This window comes from Asterias amurensis, chromosome 11, assembly GCF_032118995.1.
Source record: "Asterias amurensis chromosome 11, ASM3211899v1".
In the NCBI taxonomy this organism is placed as follows: domain Eukaryota; kingdom Metazoa; phylum Echinodermata; class Asteroidea; order Forcipulatida; family Asteriidae; genus Asterias; species Asterias amurensis.
This window is the reverse complement of record NC_092658.1, coordinates 9,859,503-9,882,693: the sequence shown is the minus strand read 5'-3', so window position 1 is coordinate 9,882,693 and position 23,191 is coordinate 9,859,503. Positions and strand designations below refer to the sequence as shown.

Sequence of the window (23,191 nt, the reverse complement as noted above, 5' to 3'; positions counted from 1 at the left end):
CGTTATTAAAAAATGTTAACAATCTGTCTTGCTAAAAAAAAGTAATAGAGTAATTTACTCGAATTATTTGACTTTAGGATGTTTAATAATATTAATGTTGGAGGCAAAAGGCCCCCTTTTCCTCTTATAATCATTATGGGCGGAGTGATATCCCCACCCTCTACGCCAAGTAAAGTCTAGTACACACCATCTGGTAGAAATGAGAACACTATTTAATCATTTTGTTTTAATCAGTTTGTTTGAGGGTATGGTGCACTTATTTGTCCATTGCCCATTGGTTTTCACTTTTGGAAAGAAATGTAAATGAAGGCCTAATAATGTCCGTATAGGCCTACTATCATGTTTGGTTATAAATTAATTGATTTTCCTGGGCAAGCAATACATTTATATAGATGTTATGTGAGGACAAACCCAGTCCCACAATCTTTCAAGAACAATTATGGAGAGAATGGAACTTAATATTACCTTGAAAAGCAGCTAGAAAGACGTGACGGGATTTCAATAAAAGGAATCAAATCAAAGTCATCTCTTACAATATTTTGCCGTGTATCCAAGTCTTCTTTATTGTAACATTAATTATTTAATATATTTTCCTTATTTAAAAAAAAGTACTTTCTATTGTTTTTGTGTTAATAAAAATGTTGGTTGGTTGGTTGAACTGAATAAAACAAGATACATCAAAGAAATAACCAAAATGCCAGACACCTATAGGGCGGGAGCACTATACTGATGAGCCCAACAAAAGTGTTTTGTTTTCCTTTCTTTTTTTCGAATTTACAGATCACAAACAGAACAAAGACCAAGAACTTGGAAATTTATTGGCCGATCTGAATGATTTTGGGATCATTTAGTAATTACCTTTCCTAAGATAAAATGCACTTAGCATGCAAGGCAAAATCAACTTAATATACAGCTTCAACATTAGAAGGCACACCAATATATCGTTGTTTAAAAAAGTTCATGTTAAGATTCTTATTTCTAAGATTTTTAAGATGCCAGATAAGGCACACAGATAGATTAAAGACAAAGGTTTTATGCTTTTAATTATTTGAGTAAATACCAATAGTGTCCACTGCCTTTAAAAATGTGATTTTTGCCAACCCTTGAAATTCAGAAACAGCGCGGCATCGATTTTACATTATAATGATGGACGAAATAATACACAAATTCAAAAATATACAATACTATTATGAAAAAACATATACACAGAAATTACTAAATATAAATTGTGGATCGTTAGAGCTGTACAATGATATTGCTAGTAAGATAAACAAGACATTAAAGATTATTTTCAACAGAATACTGAAAGGATAATACTTTAACAGTCAGTTATTGAGGTCGTGGATATGTTTACAATTTAGAATTGTATGATGTTTTGCGACGTAAATGTATTTTTTTGCCAATTACAGTCCCAATATGGTGTACAGCCATTAAAAAAACTCCTTGTAATATTTTAGAGACAATTTTCCTTTTTAACATCTGTATAACTTCTGATTAGGTTCCTGTTTAGCACTTCGATCTTGTTAAAGTTGCTATATAAATACTTGTTACTGTTTATTTTTCGTTGTTATACATTTTCCAGATGGATATATATGATAAAGCTCATAAAACATGTTATAAAATTACATACAAAAACCATCAACTTCTTCATCTTTAGCCGAAATTACAAATTTGAAAATCTCAGTAAAAAAATATAAAACACAACCAGCACCAAACTCTTGAAATGCAATAATCAAAATTTCACCCTGTGATTATATTTTGCCAAATTGCACTCATATGCATCCAATATTTATATTTATATTGTTTTATTTAATTTTTGGTCAACAAAGAACAAAAAAGGGGAAGAGGAAATGAACCTGCATCCTTCTGGTGTATGTGCTGGTGCTCTATCCAACTGAGCTATAAAGCCCTCTGCTGGCAGCCTCCCAGGTTGTTCAAGATCTTTGTTCAAGGGCAGAAGGGGGTACCAGCTTTATAGCCAGGGGTGCGATTTCCCGGCTGAAACCATAAACTGTTTTGGTCAGTGGCCAGTGAACAACCAATGGCACGTTCAACTGAAACAGTTTTTGGCTACGACCGCAAAACACAACCAAGGGATCACACCGAGAAAGAGTGATGCACCCTGGGAGGCAGAAGAGGTGGTTCAATATTATATTGAACGGAAAGTATTTATGCAAGTGAGTTTCTTAATATCGGTCTTAAGATCTGGGCCCAATTTCATAAAGCCTGTATGAAGCTCAACAACGTGGTAAGCACAGAAAAGTATTGCTTATTAGAAACAGGTTATCAGCCAAAATTACATTAAGTTTACATTATTGTAAATGGTGCCCCCCTCAGTTTTTGCTTTATATCAAAGACATTTTTCAAGCAGGATTTTCTGCCTGCTTAACAGCTTTATGAAATCGGGCCCTGGTTTCGTCTTATCTTTCTTGATGACTTCAGGAACATTTCTCCTAAGGATTGAAGAAGTATGCCTGCTCGAAACTTGATACATTACTGATGTAGACAGGAGTGTATTGGTAGATGAGGAAGGAGTTAGCTTCAGCCTCAGTTTTGAAAGCATGGTTGCTTTTACGAGCTTCAAAAGAAAGAAAGATCAATAGATAGTAAACGTTTATTGTCCACATTTAGAAATTTAACACCACACGCAAATAGGTAAAAATGACTTATGATATATTAATTTTGGTTTTTGCCCATACACCGATGTGTGTTAGCACTGTATATTCAGTACTTTCCCATGTCCTGTGAAAAAATATCACAGGCATGTTACTCGGTTGGGATTCGAACCCGCGACCCTTGCAATTCTAGAGCAGAATAGCAAGAAATCAAGAGCAAATTCCTGAGCAGGGCTAAATGTGTATGCTTCACTCTGCTCTCTCAGATCAGGTTTTGTTGACGCCAGCTTATCATATTCCTGATAGACCGTATTGAATATGTTGTCACCCGGCTTAAATATCTGACCTACAAGATGGCGTCTGTGCGCGTGTGTTTTTTCAAAATGTTCATATATTTACATTCAACTTACAGGGTTTGAAGATAATGATAGTGGAAAGCTTCCCTTCAAATATTACTTACTAAGGTGCTGTAGTTTTTTAGAAATGAGTAAAACAACGTCATGGAAATTAAATTTTTAATTTTTAATTTTTTAATTAACGTTTTAAAATGCTTAAATTAATTTTTCATGGCATTGTTTTACTCATTTCCCCAAAACTACAGCACCTCAGCATGTAATATTTTTAGGGAAGCTTTCTACTATCATTATCTTCAAACTGTGTAAGTCTAGTGTAAATCTGTGGACATTGTGTTTTTTGTCGTACAAAAAGTACATACGCCCTTTAAGTCGTTGACCTTTTTACCTACCTTCAGACACAATGAAGTCTGCAAAGTATTGAGTGACTTTTACCGCATCTTGGGAGTGGTCAATATTGTCATCTTTCCACTCAAAGCAGTTTTTCTCTGGATGGAACTGGACTCCGTAGATAGGATACTTGTAGGCTAGATAACGGATAAAAACAATGTAACACTTTAGGATGCATAAAAAAAAATGCAACTAGTTTGCTTCTTGAGAAAATATAATCTGTTGCAAACTGGCCACCAACTAAAATGGCACTAAGAAATGCAAAAAATAGTTAATGGCCTGACCTTTCTACCCTAGCAGAATCTTTCTTGGAGGCTAAATGACAACACAACACACATGAACAGGTAACTAAGTGACACATAAGCAAGAAATGAAAAAGAGAATAAGAGGCAGAAAGCACATAGAAAGAGCAAGGGATGAACAATTAAAAAGGAGACAAGGGGGGTGGTAGTTTGTTTCTTCTTTGAAGAAGGATGGTTCGGATAAGAATGCAAGGTTCATTTACTTTGAAGGTCTCAAAAACAAGATAAACCATTCGCAAATGCCCCTTTTGCTGAAGACGAACAGAAAAGTGCATAAGACTTCCAGCCAATCAACGCTCTTCATTTGAACTCATGAGGGCGCCGTCTGATCCGGAGAGGGAGGTAAACCAGAAGGCCTGGTAAAATACCCTTGTGTCATAGGAGAGAACCAATGTCTTCTCACATAGATGTTTGAGAGAGAATTTATCCTCTGCTCAATTTGACCTGGGTTGTCCCAATACAAGTTGAGCTTTGTCTTTCTCTAAATAATAAACATTGATCAAAACAATAAGGGGAGGGCATACTGATCAGAGCATACTGATAAAAATGTTGTGGTGGGAGGGGCATACTGTAACGTTGAGCTTACACATCTCAGGAAAAATTGATTGGTTTTTAAGTTGGGACATATCCAAAGGGATCCAATGGGATCGACACGGGATAAAGTTAAACCCAATTGAATCCCATTGAATCCCATTGAATCCTAAAAACAACAGGATCCCATTGAATCCCGTTCAAAATATTAATGGGACTCAATGAGCATTTTTTTCCTAGGATGGGGCAATCGCAAACCTCATCTGAGTATTGACCCATTTCACTTGACACAACCATAAGAAAAATCTTGAATGCCCCATACTCGTGGGCAATTTCACTGTGTGAATTTATATATAACTCTATGCTGTGCGATATTCAGTGAAGTACGCATTTTTGGCGATGCAGCGTTAATACACGTAAACCTAACTGCCCACCAACATGGTGAGCGTGGCATCAGTCGCCACATGTGACGCGCGTGTAAGGGGTCAATAGATGACCTTAACAGTTGACAAACTAACCCTCTAATGAAGAGATGAATTCCACTCCTTTTATATCCAAACTGGTAGAGAGAACTCGATAAAATCCTGTAAGAGCTGCATTCTTGCTGAAATTCTTTAAAAAAATAGATAAAACATACATTAGCGATTGTTGTATGGCAAGTAGGTAATGGGATTGTTCCTTTGATGAAATAACCAACGAACTGGGCACACAGTCAGAGTATGTCATGAGAAAGATACAGGTTTGAAAAAAGAAATGGATTAATCATCGAGCGATTTGTCAAAACGGCTACCATTGTTATTCTAGCGTAAGTTTTCAAAGGAAAAATCTGCAATGGCTTTAGTCTGTACACAAGCTTTTCAATGGGTTCGTACTCTGTACACTTATGTTTTCAATGGGCTGTAATATGTACACCTAGGTGTTCAATAGGTTGGTTTGTACACCTAGCTTTTCAGTGGGTTATAGTCTGTGCACCTATTGATTGATATGTTGATACTAAAATAAGATTTGTTGTTATCATTACATATGAAGACCACTTTGATGATAATTTGCTTTTTAGCACAATTAATAATATTTAGTCCTGTACCCTGAAATCAAATAAAGGTCTCAACTCACTGTTGGTGTCAGGCTGAGGTGATGATGGTTTAAAGTTACATTCTCCGTTTTCAAAGTGTTGATGATGGACTCAGGTGCTGCACTGTACATCTTGCTTTTTTGGAAATCTATGGAAAGATAGAAAACAATATTATTGCTATGCCAACTTCAAGAAAATGGAATCTTGAGGACTCTAGGTGTCAGCAGATAGAACAAAGTTTTTCCCCATTGTTTATTAAGTTCTGATAAGCATGCCCATGCTCCCAACGAGAAAGCATCTCCAAAAGTCATCCACTCATCCTTGGCAAAGTTTCAGGCAGGATTTTGCCAAAGAGTGCCCAAATTTGCTGAAAATTTAAGAACTTGGTGTCCAACCCGTTCACTCGTTCACTTACAATACAGATACATGTACCTGTATTTTAACAGATAAAACAGGGTGACATATGTTCAAAAGACACCAGACAACCTCTGGCTAACACTATAATTCTTTGTGGGTTTTTTTTACGCCACCAAATTTGATTTTGAACCAAGTATTATTATTTTTAATACAGCAGGTGTCTCACCAAAACTTAAGCTAGAGGCAGTTCAAATCTTATGTTTTAGCAGTGGGTACCGCTTGAATTAATAACTTTATGGGTAAAACCAAAACTAATATTATTTTGGTTATCAGGATGCAAATTTAACATCTATTAAACAGTCTAAACACAGCCAACTTCATGGCTTTATACCTTTTTCAAACAAAAGAGGTAATGATACAGGAGCTCCATCAGTATCCTTTAGGAGATCTTTATTGGCCGTTAACATTGACAGCAACTCCATGCCGAGGCACGTCCCCCACACCGGAAAATAATCTTCTTTTGCATCCAAGCTCTGCCAAGGAAAAAAAAAAAACAGTTTTATTTGAAGTAAAGAGTGGGGGATTAAACAAAAATCAAATTAACTCAACATTGTATGATATATTCATGCAGTCGTGTTTCTTAGCACATGTCCGAGCAGTTAGTGTTTCTCAGCATCTAGTAACGTGACGCATGTGGCATGCGCAGACCAGTTTTCTATCATGCAATTGCTCAGGCCAGTTTTCCTTCATGGGGTGATGTCATCCAAGAAGGGTCTGTTTCTTGTACAACAAAGTTCCAACAGATACATGACAGGTAGCTTTGTGTTGGTAGCAAAGGAACAGACAGACAACCTAATACAATAAAAAAGTGCAACAAACCTTAATGGACATTTCATAGAACAGTCTTCCTGCCTTACCATACCCAGATTTTAACAAGTCTGATTGTCCACCACCAGGAAACAACACTCTGAAAGCAACAGAAGCAAATTAACAAAATTTCAGTTCAAGGAATTGAGATTAAGCCATTTTTTCTTCTCTAAATATTAAGCACTTATTTATCATCTACCTGGTTGAGCGGATAAAAACACTGGACTTAAGGCCCAGTCACACAGGCCCCAATAACGAGAACAAAAACGAGAACGATAAAAATGCACGCCCTCGATTGGTTGAAATGCTCCAGGCAGAATACACCCACGCTCATTCAACCAATCAAGGGCGTGCATTTTTACCGTTCTTGTTTGTGTTCTTGGTAGCGGTGCCTGTGTGACTTTACTTGGCCTTTAAACTCTAGTGTTGATGATCAGCAGAATGTGGGTTTGAGATCCTGTCTTAGCTTGACACTTGTGTCCTTTAAGGCAAAATGATACCTGCTTGGTACTTCTGATGGGACGTACAGCTATAGGTCTCTTGAGTTGGGTAAACAGCACATAAAAGAACCAAGTGCACTTATATCACAAAGAGAAGATTTGTTCTGGTGTTCCTAGTTTGTTTGGCTGTGTATTGTGCATTCTGCTTATTGTTTTAGGATAAAGTGTTCAGTGGGGCTGATTTCACAAAGAGCTAAGATTGATCGTAAATACAAATCAATCGTAGTTGCTTTGTAAAGTGTGATGTCACAATACAAATCACTACGGCAGTACTGACAATTCGTCTTACGATGGACTTTATTGCTTTGTAAAATCCACTCCTGGTCTTTTCTTCTAATGGCTGATGCCTTGGCATCCAAATATTAACGTAGGCTAATGACACCTGGTAACATAAACTTTTTTCATGTGTATGTCCAAGGAATAAATGATCGTTCAAGCCAAAATTAATCCAAAGCGTACATGTAGCCAATTAAGGGTAATTTTTCAGGCTGTATTTAAATAAGTAGGCCTACTAGATTTCCTGACCAGAGAATAAGTTTACTATTTAATCATTGCAAATCATTGATATTTTCTTGACCTCTATTTACTACCAAACTCACCCATTCAATGAATTAAACATCTTCTTATAGTACTCATCCGGCTGGTGGACTAGAATTGGAACGACTCTTGCTCCAGCCGACTCCAAATATTTCACATACGAGGCAGCAATGTAGGCTCTACCAAATTGTGTAAAGTGACCAGATGTTGTTTGGGACAGGACACCTGTAGATGAAAATACAGTCAAACCTTGTTAACAACCTACTGGTAATAATAATAATAATATTAATAATTATATAACTGACATACAGATCCTTGTCATTTGATTGGTGGAACTTACTTCATGTGACATTCACTATTACTCCCATCCGCACCGACAGGCGATCAAAAAGACCTAAACGCCCATGGGGAAAAGCATTTCGCATTCAACAATTAGGATCATCCTTGTTCCAAATGTTTTCGAGCAGTACAGCTCGGCTGCGCCGCTGCTAAAACAAAGGAGCACCTGTGCAAAAGGTTGTGATCTGATTTGTGCATTGTTGCCACTCACGGTGCTATATTGACTTTTGATTGTCAGTAATTTGTGTGATTTTTCATAATGATATACTTTTAAAATACATAAAATGACAAGGGATCTATGTGTCAGTTATATAAAACAAATATTGAGTGGCTTTAATTCGTGGAATGGAAGGAATATTACCGCGCGGTCAAATTTGGACTGTTCCATTTCGCTTGGCTTCGCCTCGTGAAATGGAACAGTGCACATTTTCGCCTCGTGAAATGGAACAGTCCAAATTTGGACTGTTCCATTTCGCTTGGCTTCGCCTCGTGAAATGGAACAGTGCAAATTTGACCGAGCGATAATATTTGTTTTTATATAGCGCTTTAGGCCCCCCCCCCAAAAAAAAAAAAAAAAATACCAGTTGATCGTCCCCGCCCGCATAATTTTTGGGGGGCCGCATCTTTTTTTAACTTTTTATTTATTAAAAAATAAATAAAAAATAAATAAAAAATGCACCTTTTCAAAAGGAATGGCCCAGGAGCTTTAAAGTAAAAACACTTCTGCCATTGAGAGCGCGCATTAAAGGACAATGCCGCTGACGTCATCTCTGGGAGCTTGCTTTGTTATGCCTCCACGCTGCAACAAAGCGGCTTTACAAATTGGAGATGAAATGATGTTTTGACAGTGATTACGTAACAGGGCTTTTCGCAAATCTCTCAGAAAAGCGCTGGATAAGGGCATTCAAAATGATTGTTTTTTTTACACAATTGAAATCTTTTTATAGTCATATGACTCGACTTCCCTATCCTTTGAAAACAATTTAAGTGAATTTCAGCAAAGTTTACGACTTTAATATTTCGTTCAAGCATGTCTTTAAACAAAATTCCATAATCTCAAGACTCAATGATGTTTGGCACCTTCTGACGGGTTTGCTGGTTCAGTGGTTCACAAGGTGATCCAGAACTGAAACTACTGCAGACTGTATTGTTGTGTGGTGATCGGTGATGACACAGCAAAAATTTATTTTTATTTAGGCCTATGGGAGTATGGCTATGCTATGCAATAACAAATTTCATTGCCAGGCCAAAAATTGCGGACAACCACACCATTTGAAAACAATGTTAACTTTATGGAAAAGTTGTTTGGTTACTTAAGCCAGATTTGTTTGTGTTTAGCTAAACCTCATATCCATTATGGCCGAAAGGGAAGGAAGTGGGCTGATCCGGTGTTTTGATAATTCAACACCAAAACAATAACACACAAGTTTAGGCCCATCACTCATCAGTCAGTACAGGCATCAGCAGGGGTGAAAATAAACTTTAACTTTAACAACTTCAATATCCTTACCAATAATGGGACGGTTGTTCACTGCAGAGGCAAGAGTGATAATTGAACTCAAACCAACCAAGGAGAATAAGAGGCATCTTTTGCAATCCATGGTTTTCCACACAAGAAGAAGTTTCTTCTAACTCGTAATAAGTGTCGCAGCCTAGCAGCAGTGTGACCGTCTTCTGCTGCTCATCAAACCACAGAAACTCTTCCGTGTGTGTGTGTGTGTGTGTGGGGGGGGGGGGGGGGGGGGGGGGATGTGCAACGTCACAGCCCGAGTTTTTGCCAACCCAGATTGGAAAACTATGGAAAGCCGTAAGTGCAAATTAAGAAAAGATCGCTATTTTTTGTAACAATGTAACCAAAATTGTTGATTTTGTTAAAAACAAAACAAATAATTATGAGAGGTATTTTATTTAATTGAAAGTTTGCAGAAAATGCTGAATTTGGTTAAAACATCTGTTTTTAAGATTTAGTGTTTTACTAACATTCGGCCGACCATGCCAACCAAGGCGGTTTGTTTATCAACAAAAGAAAGGTCTATATGCAACAAACGGGCCGCCGAAGTTGTAATAGATTAAACTTCCCCAGTCCTCCCATCACTTCTATCTTTTTTAACGCAGCTGCATGGATGGCTCAATCATCAACCAAACAATTTATAAAGTTCAAAGGCACTTCGACAAAGAAGTACAAAGTTATTATTTATACAATTTGTTTTTGCCGTCTGTTCTATAGACCACAGAAAGGGTGAACCAGTGCACAACATTCCGGGGCCTTTCTGGCAGGCAAGATCCAGGACATTGTGAAAGTTTCACATAATATGCGGGTTCGCTGCAAGTTAAGGACCCTTATATAATACACATGGAAGTGGTAGAAATTAGAACATTATAAGCATTTGACCCCCCCCCCCCACCACCCACATTTTACACTGCCACTGTACAAAATAAGTATTTTTAATAGCACTGGACACATTTGGTAATTGTCAAAAGCCACCGTACTGTGCCTTTAAATTTACTTTTATTGTTTGGTAATTTAAAAATAATCCCTACTCTCTTGTAATAACCACATGTACGTGGCTGCTAGCAGTGCTAGATAATAATTTTCACAGTCCCTCTAAAATTTGAAATAAGTGGAAAGCATCGTTCAAAAAGGATGTCAAAAGTTTCAAAGGTTTATTAATAATATGGCTTTTGTAAACATATTTTTGAGGGTATGGTGCACTTATTTTTCCATTGCCCATTGTTTTTTCACTTTTGGAAAGAAGTTAGGAGAAGTTTTTATTATTTTTTTATTGAGATCTCTGAAAACATGTAAACTATCGTGTTTGGTTACAATAAATTTATTCCAGATTTTTTTATAAATTAATTGATTTTCCTGGGCAATAGATGTTTTGCGAGGACAAACCCAGTCCCATAATCTTTCAAGAACAATTATGGAATTATGGAGAGAATGGAACTTAATATTACCTAGAAAAGGAGCAAGACCAAACAAAATTTCAATATTACTAAGGAATCAAATCAAAGTCATCTCTTAGAATATTTTGCTTTATATCCATTATCCAATATATATATAATTATATAAATGCCTTCTCTGTTGTTACATTAATTTTAAGTCTATTTTGCTTGTTTGTTTTACTCTCTCTTCTCTCCTATTGTTTATTTGTTTCTTGGTTGAACTTAATGAAAAAAATCTTGTTAAACTTGTTATATAAATACTTATTACACTTAATTCATCTTTATTATAAATTTTCCCAATGTGACAATATATGAATCTCATAAAATAGTCATAACAAACCATCAACTTCTACATCTTTAGCCAAAATTACAAATTAGAACATTTCAGTAAAAAACAGCAACAAACTCTTGAAATGGCATATCCAAATTTCACCCTGTGATTATATTTTCTGACATGGCGCTAATATGCATCCAATACTTACATTGATAACAAAAAGTTAACCTAAAAACTGAAGCCCGAAGGCCTTCAATTCCAATATCCCTGACCATATATTAAAAATCTATAGTTCTTTACAATAAATCTATAAAGACATTCAGAAAGATGCTAAAAAGCAATGATGCAGAATGCAAAAAATCCCCCCACCAGGCAAAAAATTTAATATTTTGAAAAACTTTAAAATTGGCAAGAGATACAAGGGATTAAAAGGTTCCCCAAGCACCAAGCAGTTAAAGGAATAACAAGCACATAGAAAAATATACAAAATAACATAAATTAAAAAAATTTACCCCTAAAAAAACATTAAAAAAAAAATAGATAAGTAAATAAATGAATAAATGAATAAATAAGTTTCAAAAATATATATATATACACACAAAATTTAAATTGACAAATAAATAAAACGATGTAAAAATAAATAGAAACAATTTAAAAGGGAGTTTTAAAACAAAATTGTTAAAAACAATGCAAAGGGCACAGTTCAGTTACCGGGAAGTCGTCAGAGATGGCTACGGAGGGAACGAACCATACCAGACCTCAAGTGTTCTGGTAGCTCATCCCATTCACGAGCAAAAGCATTCACTGCAGAGCCGTGAAGTCTTTGTGTGCGAGCTCTGAGATGACAGAAGTGCACAGTGTCTTTGTGTCGACCATAAGTAACATAGTTGACTAGAATGTGCTAATTTGTTAAGAAAAGGTCAATGATAGATAGTTCCATTGTCTGGTTCATGTGGAGATTGACGAATCGGCGCATCAACGAGCTGAGTTAAGTCCATAGCTGAACAATGCGTGTAAGGTTACGCATATTGACCGTGTCGGGGTTGGCCCAATCCACATTAAAATCACTTGTAACAATGATTCTTTGATGGTTTGAGGTGACCAGGTTGTTATCATCTATGGCTCTCTGGAATTTATCCAACAAATCTGCAGTTGAATTAGGTGGTCTGTACATTCCGCAGAGTAGTCACTTGCTCCGTTAAAGTGTAATTACCACACAGGAAAATTCCAGATGAGTATGTTCAAGTTCAGGGAGGTGGCGTGGACTCAGGCAGGCCTTGACACCAATCAGAACACCTCCACCTCCGCGGGCAGAGTTGCGATCACATCTAAATGTGACATATTCATATTGTTAAAAGCAAACGCAATTCGTTCAGCTTATTCCTGAGACTCCTTGCATTGAAGATCAAACCAGAGACATGTTTGTTAGATGTACCAATTAGTTGTTGACCAGACTCAGGGATTGGTGAAGGGGGGAAGTTCAAGCCCTTTTGATCCTCAGGGCCTGGATTGGCATGAATATCACCACTCAGGGTAATCCTCCATGCAAGATAAATGACATGTCACAAAGCAATGGTCGATATGAAAAGTACTTGTGGAATTGGAGTATTGACTTATAGGGCGGCCATGAAAACAGTGAATTTTCATAGTGAGTTTGGTGCTCATACTGTGCTGAAACTACAGCAATAACAAGAGGGGTGATGACATCTGAATCATCATATAAGTGGCAGTGATATTTGAGTCCAACTGTTGATCCCTGGTGTACAAGCAAGAGCACACATATCCCCAAAATAAGGGTGCAAAGATGGTTGAATAACAAAACGTCAATGGTGGCTTACCATCAGTTCTAAATCCATAGACATCAAGGCAAATATTGCAGATAAAACCACCAAAAAGGTAGTCCAAATAGTGTAGACAAACAACAGATCACAATGGTGCATAAATACTGTTAAACTTGCCAAAACAAGTGTAAAAAAGGCATGATGAGAGCTAAAAAAACACAGCCACCATGATGAAGAGCGCCCTGGTTATGAAATATGGCACTGGTTTTGTCTTATCCTTTGATGAATTTAGGAAGCTTTCTCCTAAGGATTGAAGAAGTATGCCTGCTCAAAAATTGATATATTACCTGTGTAGACAGGAGCGTATTGGTAGATGAGGGAGGAGTTAGCTTCAGCCTCGCTACTGAAAGCATGGTTGCTTTTACGAGCTTCAAAAGAAAGAAAGATCAATAGATAGTAAACGTTTATTGTCCACATTTAGATATTTAAAACCACTGGCCAGTAGGTGAAATGACAAATGATTCATATAATTACAGTACTTCAACAGAATACACTGATCAATAAATTGCTACCATAAAAAAAATAGAAAAAAAAATAGAAAATTTAATAGAAAAGTTATGAACGTATTTAGCATTAAAAAAAAAATGTTGAACTTAAGAACAAATTCATAAAAACATAAAGGCTAAACCATGTAGAGCATACCGGAATGCAAATCAGGGCTTCTAAAACCAAAAATAAATGTGTATGCTTCAGTCTGCCCTCTCAGTTCAGGTTTTGTTAACGGCAGTCTATTCTATCCCTGATTGGGGGAAGCCGCTGAATCTAATAATGTTAAGCTAGTTTAAAGTCAAGAGAGTTCTACTTCTTTCAAGCCAAAGGCAATTTTTATTGCTACCCAAAAATGTGGTAAAAACAGAACAATGGTGGACAAATTGTGCATGTTATAAATGTGATTGCACTAGAGGTGTGTTGACGACACTAAGAAACTATTCCATGCCTGACCATGGGGAGGCACTGCTCAATACATCAATATAACTCAACACATATTGGTCAAGGCTAGTCAAATAACAACAATGTGATTAATACTATTGTGATTGGTTCCCAGCCCATTTTTTATTGCTAAGCATGAAACCAACATATCCAGGGAACCTGCTTTAAAGCCATTGGACACTTTCGGTAAACACAACTGTCCAAGGCCCACACTTCATGTATCACAACTTATATATAAAATAACAAACTGTGAAAATTTAGATTCAATTGGTCATCGGAGTCGGGAGAAAATAACGGGAAAACCCACCCTTGTTTCTGCACGTTTCGCTGTGTCATGACATGTGTTTTAAATAAATCTGTAATTCTCGATATCGAGAATTGATATTGTTTTAATGCTTTCTCAAAAAGTAAAGAATTTCATGGAATAATATTTCAAGAGAAGTCTTTCACCACTACATACCTTTTGTAAACCCTGTAAATAAGTTATTTGTAAATCTGTGAACTTTTAATTTCTTTTCTGTACCGAAAGTGTCCAATGGCTTTAAAAGGTACAAAGTGCTAACACATAAGTGCAACAATACAAATAATACACTACACTCCTGAGGCAAAAATAACCACAAAAATTAAGTTAAGTCATTGACCTTGTTACCTACCTTCAGACACAATGAAGTTTGCAAAGTAATGAGTGACTTTTACCACATCTGCGGAGTGGTCGATACAATCATATGTCCACTCAAAGCAGTTTTTCTCTGGATGGAAGGCTAGTCCATAGATAGGATACTTGTAGGCTAGATATATGATAAGTAAAAAACAATCAGGCTTCATTAAAAATTATACAGTTTGCAATTAGTTTGCGTCTTGAGAAAGTTGACTTAGCTCTTGCAAACTGCTTATCAACCAAAATGGCACTAAATGCAAAACATAGTTAATGGGCTGATGCTTCGATTCAACCATAGCAGAGTCTTTCTTGAACCTAAAGGCCGAGTCATACTGCAGCGATAACGAAAAGGATAACGATCACGATGCAAATATACTGCGTTCTATTGGTTTAATTAGCTTTTGCATATTATACGTGGAGCAATTCAACCAATAGAATGCTTTCTCTTTGCATCAAGATCGTTATCGTTTTCGTTATCACTGAAGCGTGACTCAGCCCTTAAGAATGACAACACAACAAACATGAACAGGTATACTAGTGTAACAGATGCAGTCAAGTGGAAATAAATGAAAAGAGAGAGAGAGAGGCAGTTCTAAAACACAAAGAAAGAGAAAGGGATGAACAATTAAAAAGGAGACAAGGGGGGTGGTAGTTTGCTTCTTCTTGGAAGAAGGATGCTTCGCATAAGAATGCAGGGTTCAGTTATTGGAAGGTCTCAAAATAGTTAATAGCATATAAACCATTCACAAATGCCACTATTTCTAACTATGTCAAACAGAAACGTGCATGCGTCTATGTGGCATGCCCAATTTTCAGCCAATAAAAGCTCTTCATTTGAAGCTCATGCAGGCGCTGTTTGATCAGGAGGGAGGAAAACCAGTAGGCCTGACGAAAAACCCTTGTGGCAATGTCTTCTTACATATAGATGTTACAGTGGAGAAAAAAATGTATCCTCTGCTCAATTTGATCTGGATTTTTCCAATTGCAAAACGTAAGAGGGGGGGACATACTGATCGGGGCATACTGATCGGAGCATACTGATTGAAACGTTAAGTTGTCAACCACCGTTTCTACTCAGAACCAACACTACTCATAAGAAATTACACATGGAGCAACCACAAACTTCATCTGAGAATAGATGACCTTAGTAGTTGACAAACTTACCCTCTAATGAAGAGATGAATTCAATCCCACTTATATCCGAACTGGTAGTGAGAACTCGATAAAATTCTGTAAGAGCTGCATTCTTGCTAAAATTCTTTATAAAAAAAATATGAAACACATATTGGTGATTATTGTATGGCAAGTAGGTAATGGGATTGTTCCTTTGATGATTCAACCAACGAACTGGGCACACAGTCAGAGAATGTCAAGAGAAAGATACTGATTTTAAAACAAATATGGATTAAACATCGAGCGATTAGTCAAAACGGCTGCCATTGTTATTCTAGCGTAAGTTTTCAAAGGAAAAATCTGCAATGGCTTTAGTCTGTACACAAGCTTTTCAATGGGTTCCTATTCTGTACAATTATGTTTTCAATGGGTTGTATTCTGTATGTGTACCTAGGTTTTCAATGGGTTATACCTTGTACATCTAGCTTTTCAGTGTGTTGTATTCTGTACACCAACACAAGTGTAGGTTTTCCAATCAGTTGTAGTCTGTTCACCTAGCTTTTCAATAAGGGAATCATCAATGTGTGGCGAAGAGGTTTTCAACTCGTGGTTTTAACCCGTCGAGGCCTGGTTCTTGAAAATTTTACCGAGACGAAGTCGAATGGATAAACTGTCTTAGGTATTTATGAATGGGTTTTATATAACTGTACACCTAGCTTTTCAATAGGTTGTATTCAGTACATCTAGCTTTTCAGTGGGTTGTATTCTGTACACCTAGCTTTTCAGTGGGGTGTATTCTGTACACCTAGCTTTTCAGTGGGTGTATTCTGTACACCTAGCTTTTCAGTGGGGTGTATTCTGTACACCTAGCTTTTCAGTGGGGTGTATTCAGTACACCTAGCTTTTCGGTGGGTTGTATTCAGTACATCTAGCTTTTCAGTGGGTTGTATTCTGTACACCTAGCTTTTCAGTGGGTTGTATTCTGTACACCTAGCTTTTCAGTGGGGTGTATTCTGTACACCTAGCTTTTCAGTGGGGTGTATTCTGTACACCTAGCTTTTCAGTGGGGTGTATTCTGTACACCTAGCTTTTCAGTGGGGTGTATTCAGTACACCTAGCTTTTCGGTGGGTTGTATTCAGCACATCTAGCTTTTCAGTGGGTTGTATTCTGTACACCTAGCTTTTCAGTGGGTTGTATTCTGTACACCTAGCTTTTCAGTGGGTTGTATTCTGTACACCTAGTTTTTCAGTGGGGTGTATTCTGTACACCTAGCTTTTCAGTGGGGTGTATTCTGTACACCTAGCTTTTCAGTGGGGTGTATTCTGTACACCTAGCTTTTCAGTGGGTGTATTCAGTACACCTAGCTTTTCAGTGGGGTGTATTCAGTACACCTAGCTTTTCAGTGGGGTGTATTCAGTACACCTAGCTTTTCAGTGGGTTGTATTCTGTACATCTAGTTTTTCAGTGGGGTGTATTCTGTACACCTAGCTTTTCAGTGGGTTGTATTCAGTACATCTAGTTTTTCAGTGGGGTGTATTCTGTACACCTAGCTTTTCAGTGGGTTGTATTCTGTACACCTAGCTTTTCATACAGTGGGGTGTATTCTGTACACCTAGCTTATAGTCTGTGCTTGTAGGTTTCCAATGGTTGTATTCTAGCTTTTCAATAGGTAACAGGCTGTACACCTAAGTTTTCAATGGGTTTTAATCTGTACACCTAGCTTTTCAATGGGTTATATAGTCTGTACACCTAGCTTTTCAATTGGTTATAGTCTGTACACCTAGCTTTTCAATGGGTTATAGTCTGTACACCTAGCTTTTCAATTGGTTATAGTCTGTACACCTAGCTTTTCAATGGGTTATAGTCTGTACACTTAGCTTTTGATATTCTGATATTTAAATAAGATTTTTTAGTATCACTACATGTATATGATAACAAAATTGAACTAAATTATTAATATTTAGTCCTGTACCCTGAATTCAAACAAAGGTTTCAACTCACTGTTGGTGTCAGGCTGAGGTGATGATGGTTTAAATTTACTTTCGTCTTCAAAGTGTTGATGATGGACTCAGGTGCTGCACTGTACATCTTGCTTTTTCGGAAATCTACGGGGAGATACAAAACAATATTGTCGATGAGCCAACTTGAAGAAAATGGGATCTTGAGGACTCTAGGTGGCAGCAGATAGAGCAACATTTTCTTTATTGTTTAGGAAGTTCTGATGAGCACGCTCACAGTTCAAGAGAACAATACATTTACAAATATATGCCCCCCCCCCCACTAGAAATCATCTCCAAAAGTCATCCATTCATTCATGGCAAGGTTTTAGGCAGGATTTTGTAAAAGGGTGTCCAAATTTGCTGGAAATTTACGTCACCAAATCGGAATTTGTTTTTAAAAAAAATTTAAGCAATGTACTTGGTATCACACATGGCAATTAAACTCTCTTAAAAAAAAAAGGGTTCTTCCTTGTACTCTTTTCCAGTCTCACTTTTGGCATTCTCCTTATTTTGTCAATAATTTTGATCAGGTGCCAGTCAGAAGCCTTTCAACCTTGTATGCAGTATAGCCAGGAATCATGACCAAGTAAAAGATACAACCAGGGAAGCAGCAGACAGAGAAATCACATATCTTTGTTTGGGGGTGTCAGTCAGAAGCCATTCAACCTGTAACTGCTGTATATAGCCAGGGATCACACTAAAGTTTACGTGAACCTGGAAGGCAGAGGGATCACAAAGCGGCTCCAACTAGTCAACCAGTCTTATTAATTTTAGTTTTACCCTTAATGACCCTCATTCAGCACTTTCCCGAGTTCTTTGAAAAAAATCACAGACTCATAATCGGATGGCATCCAAACCAATGACCTTTGCAATTCCAAAGCAGATGTCTTAGCAACTAAGCCACCGATATTACCCTGTAGCTAAAGGCAATAAGAATCATTTTGTTTAGCACTGAGTACCACAACGACTGTATGTTAAATTTGCTATAAATTAAAATCACACATCAGAGTGTAAGGGTAAAACCAAAAACTAATATTTGTTATCCCCGATGCAATTCTAAACAGTCTTAAACAAATTAAACTTCTTGGCTTTTACCTTTTTCAAATGAAAGAGCTATTGATACAGGGTCTCCATCAGTCTCTGTTAGGAGATCTTTCTTGGCCGTTATCATCGACAAGAGCTCTATGCCCATACACTCCCCCCACACCAGAAAATAATCTTCATTTTCATCAAAGCTCTGCCAAGAACAAAACAAAAATAGCTTTAAAACTTGAAGAAAAGGGTGGTGGTTTTTTCATATTTTAAATTAACACAAAATTGTATTGTTGTAGAGTTTCTTCAGCACACATATTAATGCAGCTGTGTTTCTTAGCACATGTCCGAGCAGTTAGTGTTTCTCAGCATTGTTTGGGCAGATCTAGTAACGTGACGCATGTGGCATGCACACGGGCCAGGTTTCTATCATGCAGTTTGCTCAGGCCAGTTTTCCTTCATGGGGTTTCCTAAATTAGTGATGTCATCCAAAAAGGGTCTATTTCTTGTACAACAAAGTTCCCACAGTATCACTGCAAAGAAACAGACTTGTAAATTTGTCGTCGTTCAACCCCAAATTGAATAAGATTTACCAAGGCCACCTTCCCTTGTTGTTTATTTACTCACGACTTGACTTGTTAGATTGCGGGTTTACTAGCCAGGGCCCAATTTCATAGAGCTCCTAAGCAGAGAAATTTGCTTTAGCATGAAATTTCTACCTTGATTAAAACAGGATTACCTTGTTGCATATTGCTTGTTACTGGTATTCAGCTGTTGTTGGCTTATCCTGAAAATCATGTGGAATTTTGGTTAGGTTCCAGTTTTGATCGAGGAAGAAATGCTTAGCAAATTTTTGTGCTCTTTATCAGCTCTATGAAATTGGGCCAAGGAGCTAAAGTGACTGAGGTCTGGGCAGATATGCAGTGGGTATTTCAAGCCATGAGGTAGTTAGTGTGACATTGTAGCAAAGCAACAGACAGACAGGCAGATACAATACAAAGTGCAACTTTTATAGTTGCTCTTTTTTCTCTTATTCTCCACACCATTCAAAGCTTCAAACACCATTTGCAACAAACCTTAATGGACATTTCATAGAACAGTTTTCCTGCCTTGCCATATGCAGAGTTCATCATATCTGGTTGTCCACCACCAGGAAACACCACTCTGAAAGCATAACAGGAGCAAATTAACAAAAAATTCAGTTCAATAAAAGAATTGAGATGTAGCAATTTTGTCTTCTCTGAATCTTAAGCACTTATTATTAATCTACCAGGCTGAGCTGTCCCTATCTAGCTTGACACTTGTGTCCTTTAAGGCAGTTACTTGCTTGGAATGGTCTTTCTCATGGGGGTAAAGCCGTAGGTGCCTTGAGTTATGTAAAAAGCACATAAAAAAACCAAGTGCACTTATCACAAAGAGATGGTTTGCTCTGGTGTTCCTGGTTTTTTTTCTGTGTATTGTGCATTCTGCATATTGTGTGTTTTAGGATAAAGTGTTCAGGGGTGGATTTCACAAAGAGTTAGGACTAGTCCTAACTTAGGACTAGTCCTAGGAGATACAAATTGCATGTTAGGACGAGTAACTAGTCCTAACTCTTTGTGAAATCCACTCCAGGTCTTTTAGTTCTTTTATGGCTGATGCATTGGCATCCAAATATGTAATTGTTTTATTATGTAATTTTTGCATTTATTTTACTTTTTGAAAAAAAGAGTTGTTGTTTTTTTACCCAAAAGGTATTTATGAATGGGAATCAAAGTGTGTTGAATCGGTTTTCAACTAGTGGTTTAAACCCGCCGAGGCCTGGCTCTTAATAATTTACCTCGACTTTGTCTCGGTAAAATTATCAAGAACCACGCCTCGACGGGTTTAAACCACTAGTTGAAAACCTCTTCACCACACATTGATTCCCTTATTTAATCATTGCAAATCATTGATATTTTCTTGACCTCTATTTTACTACCAAACTCACCCATTCAATGAATTAAACATCTTCTTATAGTACTCATCCGGCTGGTGGACTAGAATTGGAACGACTCTTGCTCCAGCCGACTCCAACATTTTCACATACGAGGCAGCAACCCAGGCTTCACCAAATTGTTCAAAGTCACCAGATGTTGTTTGGGACAGGACACCTGTAGATGAAAAAAACAGTCAAACCTTATAGCGCTTTATACACCACCATGTCTCAAAGAGCTTCCATCCATCATTATTACCCTGATCACTAGACCATTTCATTGTGTAAACCATCTCACAGCTCTGGGAGTATACAGCCTGTGCAGCCACAGCGCATAAAACTATACAAACACAACTCTGCCCTCACACACACAGGTACTTTACCCTAGCCCCACTTGTGTGGCCAAGGCTAGCTGAATCCTTAGCCACACGTCCAACCCATTTCCTCATGCAGCTAAGAAATAACCAAAAATACTAGCCTTGGCCACACAAGTGGGGCTAACTTTACCCCGCTGGGTGGAGAGAAGCAATTAAAGATGCTATGTCAGATTTTTGATGGGGGGTCGAGAAAGTTACAAGCTTTCATTTGTTGAGCCATTGCTTGAAAAAGTCCGCCAATTATTAGTAGCAGTGAAATAAAGTGCTACAATATATCACGTGACCAATTCTTATGTGTTTCATAAGAAACGTTTTACATTTTTGTCATAGTTCCTGACCATTAAAGCCATTATACGCTTTCGGTAAACAGTATTGTCCAAGTCCCACACTTCGTGTATCACAACTTATATAAAATAACAATCCTGTAGAAATTTAGGCTCAATCGAACATCGGAGTCGGAAGAAAATAACGGGAAAACCCACTCCTGTTTTCGCGCGTTTCGCCGTGTCATGACATGTGTTTATAACAAATCCGTAATTCTCGCTAACGAGAATTTATATTGTTTTACCGTTTTCTCAAAAAGTAAAGCATTTCATGGACAAATATTTCAAGAGATGTCTTTCACCATTACCTTCTGTAAACCCTGTAAATTATTTGTAAATATGTGAACTGTTTCTTTTTTTTCTGTACCGAAAGTGTCCAATGGCTTTAAAAGTTATAAAGTTAAACTTTTTTTTCGTTAGAATTAGAGCGGGTGATACTCTTTGAAACACCATTCACTCAATAAAAACATCTATTTTTTAATGCTTGGGGCCCAAACATCTGACATAGCATCTTTAATAATTATAGCATGGAGGTAGCTGATTATAGTAAAGTGTCTTGCTCAGGGACACACGTGTCACGACCAGGATTCGGACCCACACTCTGCTGAACAGAAACACCAAAGCTTGAGTTCGGTGCTCTTATATCGGTTGGCCACGAGCGAAAGAAAGGGAAGTGTCCGGTGTTTTAACAACACCAAAAACTTGAACACACTTTCTTCACTCAAAACTTTAGGCCAAACAAACAGTACAGAGGTGAAAATAAACTTGTTAAAACAACTTCTATTTCTAAACTATCCTTACCAATAATGGGACGGTTGTTCACTGCTGAGGCAAGAGTGATAACTGAACTCAAACCAACCAAGGTAAACAAGAGGCATCTTTTGCAATCCATGGTTTTCCCAAGCAAGTTGTTGTGTAGGTCCGCCTGTCCTTTCTCTACGGTCGCAGATGGCATCTCCTCCCCGGTGTTTGCTGAATGTCGACTTAAATACCATACTAGCGGGATACCGCGCTTCGCGCATCTCCCCGCTAGATGAGGATAATTAAATGTTGCGAAATGTAATGTGGGGGCGAGACTGTAAAATTGGATTGGAAATTGTATTTGAAATCGGTATGTCTTTTGATAGTGTTCAGCAATGCACACGATTATGTTGCATGAGTTGCAAAACGTCACCTGCCCTCCTCACTCTCTGATAGGCTCCAATCCAATTACACGGAACATAGTATTTTGGCGTTTGTTCCCGGAGTTGAGCTTTTACAATGTTTTTTTTTAAGGTTGTTTTATTTCATATTATTGATTTGTGAAAGCACACCATTTTGGCAACCGGCGTTAATGGGCCATTGCTGGTTTTGTAGCGGCGCACCATTTTGGCAAACAGGCAGAAAACCTCTATAGGGCCAATACTGGTTTTGTACGCACACCATTTTGTCAAAATGGTGTAGAAAACTTTTTCTGGGCCAATACTGGTTTTGCGGGACAATTCTTTTGGCAATAATTAAAAGAAAACCTGCATTGTGCCAATATAATGCTTTTGCAGAGGCAAATATTTTGTAAAATTTTTAGCAAATCTTTTCGGGCAACTGAATATGTAGCTCCAAACCATTTTCGACAAATGGTGGAAACCTATAATAAGCCAATACTGGTTTTGTAGCGGTGCACCCTTTTGAGCAAAATGGTAGAGAACTTTGCACTTCTAGGTCACTAGTTTTATGGCGCCGGGCACACCTACTTCATTGTGATATGAATTGCCTGGTACTTCGTGTGGCAACAATTCATAGGTGTTCGTAAAGAGCATAACGCATCGTTTTGTAGCGATAGTTCAGCTTGCTTTTGGGCGCTCTCGAGCTCATTATAACTGTACAATGGAGCACGGAATGG

The 23,191-nt window shown here is 37.6% G+C and overlaps 2 protein-coding genes across 3 annotated transcripts; both read right to left on the bottom strand.

Annotated features, from left to right (window-relative positions):
• Positions 1-747: 747 nt before the first annotated feature.
• LOC139943648 (gamma-glutamyl hydrolase-like) lies at positions 748-9,556 on the bottom strand. The gene is made up of 8 exons (XM_071940378.1): positions 9,374-9,556; positions 7,587-7,749; positions 6,500-6,587; positions 6,012-6,153; positions 5,305-5,411; positions 4,710-4,803; positions 3,361-3,495; positions 748-2,578 (listed from the first exon to the last, which is right to left on the bottom strand). Exons 1-8 carry the CDS (start codon positions 9,462-9,464, stop codon positions 2,454-2,456), a joined length of 945 nt encoding a protein of 314 aa, XP_071796479.1. The 5' UTR covers positions 9,465-9,556; the 3' UTR covers positions 748-2,453.
• A 775-nt stretch (positions 9,557-10,331) lies between these two features.
• On the bottom strand, positions 10,332-22,265 carry LOC139943647 (gamma-glutamyl hydrolase-like). 2 transcript variants are annotated; one of them, XM_071940376.1, is made up of 9 exons: positions 22,114-22,265; positions 20,628-20,790; positions 19,735-19,822; positions 18,722-18,863; positions 17,628-17,731; positions 15,677-15,770; positions 14,508-14,642; positions 13,212-13,292; positions 10,332-12,411 (listed from the first exon to the last, which is right to left on the bottom strand). In XM_071940376.1, the coding sequence occupies exons 1-9, from the start codon at positions 22,202-22,204 to the stop codon at positions 12,371-12,373; spliced, it is 939 nt and encodes a 312-aa protein (XP_071796477.1). In that variant the 5' UTR covers positions 22,205-22,265; the 3' UTR covers positions 10,332-12,370. The 2 variants fall into 2 exon arrangements, with proteins under 2 accessions (XP_071796477.1, XP_071796476.1); XM_071940375.1 differs by having other exon boundaries at positions 10,332-13,292.
• Between the last annotated feature and the right edge of the window lie 926 nt (positions 22,266-23,191).

Coding starts and splice junctions, on each gene's coding strand:
- LOC139943648 (XM_071940378.1), bottom strand. CDS start 9,464: ATGGATTGCAAAAGATGCCTCTTATTCTCCTTGGTTGGTTTGAGTTCA. Junction 6,588..7,586: donor ATGTTTAATTCATTGAATGG/GTGAGTTTGGTA, acceptor TGTTGCTTTCAG/AGTGTTGTTTCCTGGTGGTG. Junction 5,412..6,011: donor ACCTCTTTTGTTTGAAAAAG/GTATAAAGCCAT, acceptor ATCTTTCCATAG/ATTTCCAAAAAAGCAAGATG.
- LOC139943647 (XM_071940375.1), bottom strand. CDS start 22,204: ATGGATTGCAAAAGATGCCTCTTGTTTACCTTGGTTGGTTTGAGTTCA. Junction 19,823..20,627: donor ATGTTTAATTCATTGAATGG/GTGAGTTTGGTA, acceptor TTATGCTTTCAG/AGTGGTGTTTCCTGGTGGTG. Junction 14,643..15,676: donor ATTCATCTCTTCATTAGAGG/GTAAGTTTGTCA, acceptor TCATATATCTAG/CCTACAAGTATCCTATCTAT.